Source organism: Pteropus alecto, unplaced genomic scaffold (assembly GCF_000325575.1).
Source record: "Pteropus alecto unplaced genomic scaffold, ASM32557v1 scaffold5, whole genome shotgun sequence".
NCBI classification, from domain to species: domain Eukaryota; kingdom Metazoa; phylum Chordata; class Mammalia; order Chiroptera; family Pteropodidae; genus Pteropus; species Pteropus alecto.
In genome coordinates, this window is record NW_006441953.1 from 19,693,183 (window position 1) to 19,699,182 (window position 6,000).

At 34.9% G+C, this 6,000-nt stretch overlaps 1 protein-coding gene across 4 annotated transcripts in view; it reads left to right on the forward strand.

The window, feature by feature from the left end:
* PPARGC1A (PPARG coactivator 1 alpha) overlaps window positions 1-4,729 on the forward strand; it is a 598,261-nt gene extending 593,532 nt beyond the window's left edge. For 3 of the 4 annotated variants that reach the window (XM_006918959.3, XM_006918957.3, XM_006918958.3), the window contains one exon: window positions 4,200-4,729. In XM_006918959.3, coding sequence (XP_006919021.1) covers window positions 4,200-4,303 — 104 coding nt within the window. In that variant the 3' untranslated portion in view covers window positions 4,304-4,729. The remainder of the gene's footprint in view (window positions 1-4,199) is intronic. The other variant, XM_025051802.1, reaches the window with a different exon arrangement.
* The last annotated feature ends 1,271 nt before the right edge of the window (window positions 4,730-6,000 follow it).

Genomic DNA, 6,000 nt, shown 5'->3' on the forward strand with positions numbered 1-6,000 from the left:
GTTCATTTTCTATTCATTCACAAGATTAAAAAATAATTTATCAACATATTTTAATGGCTACACAGTATTCTGTTCGGTGAATAGTACCTTTATATTTAATCATTCCATTATAGCTAATCATTTATTCAATTTTCAGTTTTTAGCATTATAAATAATGCCACAATGGACATCTTAATTTTCTTTCCAATTCTAATTTTGTTCCTTTGCATGTGATTTCCTATCTAATGTGTGTATTGTAAACCTTTAAATTCTTTGATGAAGGAAAAAAAGTGGCAAATGTCTTGTGAATATGACATAATTATTTTAAATCAATTATACTACCAATCATAAAATTAACATATAAATCTATTCCTAAGCATTATTATATTTCTATCTGCACTTGCTTTGGCTCAGTGTAGAGAAAGAAATGAATACCAAACATAGAGATTTTTTTTTCTCCCTTTTACCAAAGTGATGTCGTCTTAGAGTAATTGATATAGGTCGTGTGCATTGTTCAGGGGGAATATGCTATAATTCACTTCAAAAGCTAAATAGATAGTATGAAGCCGAGGAGAGGCAGCTGACTGTTAGAGAGATAGAGGCCTAGGGATGAAAATATAAACGGTAGCAAGTCATTTGTTCAAATGTTGGGTGATAAAAACAGTCAAGACAGATTGAAGTCTTGAGTTGATTTGACTTATTTTCTTCAGTGATGAAGGCCAGGGTGTTTCTAGTCTCTCAAAACATCTAGAGTTTAAAATAAGCTACCTAGAGGGGCCTTTAGATCACGATTCATCACTGGGAGAGGGAGGATTGAATGGTGTTTCCAAATTGAACTAGAGCCTCCCTGAAATATTTCTAAGAAGAATGCTTCCCTTCTCGTTATCTCACCGTCTAGCCAGAAGCAATGAAACTTTGCCGTTGCTAAGCTAGCTCTGTATTTTCTGAAAAGAGGTTTGATGTATATTGTAGTAGCATGGGTTTTTCCAAGTCCCTCAAGCCCTACAATTGCACGAAGTGTAGTCGATCTGAGCCAAGGCAGGCTGTAGTCAGAGAGCCCGCAGACCTTTGGAATCCTGCAGACCTGGGTTTGAAACCCAACTTAGCTTCTGACCTTAAGCAAACAATTAACCTCCCTCTGCTTCTGGTTCTTCATTGGTAAAATACCTTATCACGTTGTAGTGGAGATTAAATAAACGTTTGTGAAGCTATTAACACAGTGTCTGGCATACCATAGGTACTTGATAAAGAGTAGCTATGATTATAATTAAAAATGATGGTAATGAGAACAAGTGGAAAATGTCAAGTTACTTTAAAATGGAAGAATCAACACCAGTGTTCAGCTCTGGAACTGAACAACATTTATATGTATCTTCTCTTTGTTTCTTGAAGAGTTCAAATTAAATGCATGAGGGTATGGCCACTGAATATGGTGAACAGAAGCATATAATGGATTCTTCTTAGAGGGAGTGTGAGCTGATGGGTGTGTCAAGAGTAAAGTGAAAATGATGTGACACAGATACATTTTACCAAGAGTAAAGTGACCGATCATTTTAGATAGATTTATCCAATTTTGTTTGTTTGTTTGTTTGTTTGCTCCCCAAATTAACTCACACATTCTATTTCTCTACTAATGAAGCCACTTAATCGGCTACTACAATGGCCACTACTGTAAAACATAATGATTCCAGTTACTATTTGTGAGCTAGTTTTATAAATGAAACTCAGGATTTAAAGAGACAATCAAGGTTACTATGGTGAAGCCAGAATTTAAGTCTGCTGTCTATGAATCTGTAATCTATGTGTCTTTCTATTCACTGTCTTATAAACAAATGGATCTTTCTGAAAGACCTTGATAAAAAATCTTAAATAGGAAGGATAAAAATTAAATTAAAACTACAGGATCAGAACAGAAGGATGGGTCAATACTAAGAATATAATAATTTTGATTAGAAATTAGTTACGGTATGGAACTTAAACATATAAGAAAAACTGAAATAAATAATGTATCACAAATTTTTATTGACTCAAAGAAATGTATTAAATTATCAGCATCTTGAATACATACATAACTTTTCATAAACTCTTGCCATTTATTGGTTAATGATTCCCTGCTCCCAATACAAATATTTCAACCATAGCTTTAGTAACATGCTGGTCTTCAAGATTAATATATTCACTTAACAAATAATTAATTTGACTACCTACCTTGTGAAAAGAGCTTTCTAGGTGCCAGGAATACAATTGTAATGTGATTTGTTTCTATTTATACAGTATCATTGTAACAATTTATTTTTTTAAATAATTGGAGTGGCTTTTGGGTTAGTTCAAAAAAAATTTATTATATCTTATTTGTGTTGCAGTATTCTTCCTTTGGTGTAGAAAAAAGTGTGAAGTAGATGTTATTGCCTCAGGAAATACGTATAAGCACATTCTATCTTCGTTCAAGAAAAACAATTTTATGGGCGACTATTGTGTGACATAGTATGCTCACATAAGCGGGTATATATGAAATACCGGCTTTCATTTTTCACATTAAAGAAACTCTTGAGAACCACTGTTTCAAAATGTTACTAGTTTTTGCTAATAAAAATAGAAAAACACTAAAATTCTGGTTTTCTTGTAGAATAATCCAAAGTTAGTTCATTTTAAATATTCTCAAAATTTCCTGCGGGAACACACACACACACACACACACACACACACGAGCTTAATGTCACGCAGACTCCAGTCATCAGGATTCTTCTGTCTTCATCTATAATGCAAGTGGGATTCTGTCTTCAGACTACTTTCTAACAATGAATAGAACTTTCTTTTTTTGTTTCTACAAAAAAGATTTTGATTTGAACAACAGCTGCTCATAAAGTTTTAGTAATATAAGCAAACTATTCATTAGCTATGAAGAGAAGGGTAGAAGCCAGTATAATTTAAGAATTAACCATTTAAGATTTTAGTGAGGAAAGATTGGCCAGTTTTGTCCTTATTTTTATCTCTGATGCTAATTGTTATTGTTTTTTGTTGTTGTCTTTTTACCTGGAAAAACTCTCTTGACAAAAATTTAGTGAAGACAAGGAATGGTGAGAATGAAAGAAAAAAAGAAGTAAAGAAAGTTCTTTGTTTTAAAATCTAAGATGGTTAAGATAGATTGTAGCTAGGGCTAAAAAAATAAAATCAGCCTGGTGCTGGATAGCTGGAGGAATTAGAATGTTTTCAGTGAAACAACTTGTGAGGTCAATGATTATGCCTTTGCATTCGCTGGCATTATCCTCTTCTGTCATTTTGAGCATTTCTAATTTGTAACTTAGTCTGGGTAAAATATAGACATGTTCATATTTTAGTAAGATTATTTGTTTTCCCAGAAAAGTTTGTTTTCCCTTCCCAATAAGTGCTTTCAAAAGAATGAATGTATTTGCAGAGGTTTTCTGTTATAGTTCCACGATATTCTTTCTCACTGTCTCATGTAAGACCAGCAAAAATATCTTACTTTTTATGGATGTTCATGGAAAAAAACAAAACAAAACAGATATATTAAAGAGCATTTCACTTTACATTCAACATTGTTGAAACATATCGATTTTGTTAAGGGCTCTTTGAAGTAGCACATGGAACTTTGCACAAAAGCTGACTTGGACTGATTTAAGGGTCCAAGAAAGACCATGGCTTTATTTACACCTGCGTATTTTCTGTCTCCTATTCATGAATAAAAAGACTGAATTTACCTTCTTCAGACATGAAGAATTTCCCTAAACCTCTATTGTAAGAGAGTTTGTTCCACTATTGTGAGTGTACCCCGATGTATGGAGTAGGTGACTGGATCATATGTTTCTTTTGCCTCAAAAGGGAGCAGCAGAGTGAAGAGTGGGTGAAATTCTAATGATGCCCTCTCTCCCACTCAACTGGATTTTATGCTCAATGAAATAAGTCCCATTGAATAACAAAATTAGTTCCAGCATCTACCCTTGTTTTTCCATCTAAGTTGTTAAGGAACTTTGGATAAGTCATCCAACATGATATGTATGTATGTATGTATGTATATATGTGTGTGTATGTGTGTGTGTATGTATGTGTGTATACACACACACACATACATACCAGGAAAGGAGTGGGGACTTATTTTTAAAGTGTATTGGTTGAATAAGTTGCTATCGAATCTTGAATTAGATGATTGAGTTAAAGACCATTGGCAAAGTGTGTATTAACCTGGCTTGGATTTCTTTCAGATTCCAATGCAGATGACTTTGACCCTGCTTCCACCAAGAGCAAGTATGACTCTCTGGATTTCGATAGTTTACTGAAAGAAGCTCAGAGAAGCTTACGCAGGTAACATGCTCCCTGGCTGAGGATGACAGAGGGACGGTGAACACCTCACGGGGCAGCGCGTCCTTCCCCAACAGACTATTGCAAGTCATACTTAGGAATTTCTCCAACTTTACACTCTGTACAAAAACAAAACAAAACAACAACAATACAACAAGAACAACAACAACAATGGTTTACATGAACACAGCTGCTGAAGAGGCAAGAGACAAAATGGATATCCAGTAAGCACATGGTTATTCATGGGTGTCAGCTTTGCTTTCCCTGGAGTCTCTTGGTGATGGGGTGTGTGTGTGTGTGTGTGTGTGTGTGTGTGTGTGTGTGTGTGTACGCACGCCTGGTTTGGGGAAAGTATGTATGTACAGGTGAGGACTGGGGGTTCCTGACCAGAGTGTGCCAGGGCAAACCACTTCAAATGGCAGCAGTTCCATGAAGACACACGTAAAACCTAGAACTTCAAAATGTTCATATTCTATTCTAAAGGAAAAAAAAAAAAGCATAAATTCAAAAGGAAAGAAAACTAACCAACCAACCACAAACCACCCTAAAATGACAGCCGCTGATGTCTGGGCATCAGCCTCCGTACTCTGTTTTTTAAGGAAGTGCAAAATCAACTTGAAGCAAGCTTTCTCTCATAAACGTAATGATTACATGACAATCCCGAAGAAACCACAGGTTCCGTAGAACTAATATCCTTTCTCTCTCTCTCTCTCTTTTTCTTTTCTTTTCTTTTCCCCCTTTTGCCATGGAATCTGGGTGGGAGAGGATACTGCGGGCACTGGAATGCTAAACTTTCCTAACATTTTGAAGTTTCTGTCATTCGTCCTTTATCCTGACACCCATGTAAATGTCCAAAAAATGTTGATCTTCCACTGCAAATTTCAACAGCCTTGTCAACGGTCAAGCGTGCAGCTTGTTCAGTGGTTCTTTCTGAGGAGCGGGCACGGTGTTACATTACGAATGAGAGTTGGGTAGAACTCTCTGGGATGTGTTCAGATAGTGTAATTGCTACATTCTCTGATGTAGTTAAGTATTTACAGATGTTAAATGGAGTATTTTTATTTTGTGTACATACTATACAACAATGTTCTTTTTTTGTTACAGCTATGCACTGTAAATGCAGCCTTCTTTTCAAAACTGCTAAATTTTTCTTAATCAAGAATATTCAAATGTAATTATGAGGTGAAACAATTATTGTACACTAACCTATTTAGAAGCTGAACTTACTGCTTATATATATTTGATTGTTAAAAACAAAAAGACAGTGTGTGTGTTCGTTGAGTGCAACAACAACAACAAAATGATGCTTTATGCACATCCATCCCTTAGGTGAGCTTCGATCTAAGCATCTTGTCAAGAAATATCCGAGCCCCCTAAAGGTATTAACCACTTCTGCGATATTTTTCCACATTCTCTTGTTGCTTGTTTTTCTTTGAAGTTTTATACACTGGATTTGTTAGGGGAATGAAATTTTCTCATCTAAAATTTTTCTAGACGATATCATGATTTTATGTAAAGTCTCAATGGGTAACCATTAAGAAATGTTTTTATTTTCTCTATCAACAGTAGTTTTGAAACTAGAGGTCAAAAATCTTTTTAAAATGCCGTTTTGTTTTAATTTTTGTGATTTTAATTTGATACAAAATGCTGAGGTAATAATTACAGTATGATTTTTACAATAATTAATGTGTGTCTGAAGACTTT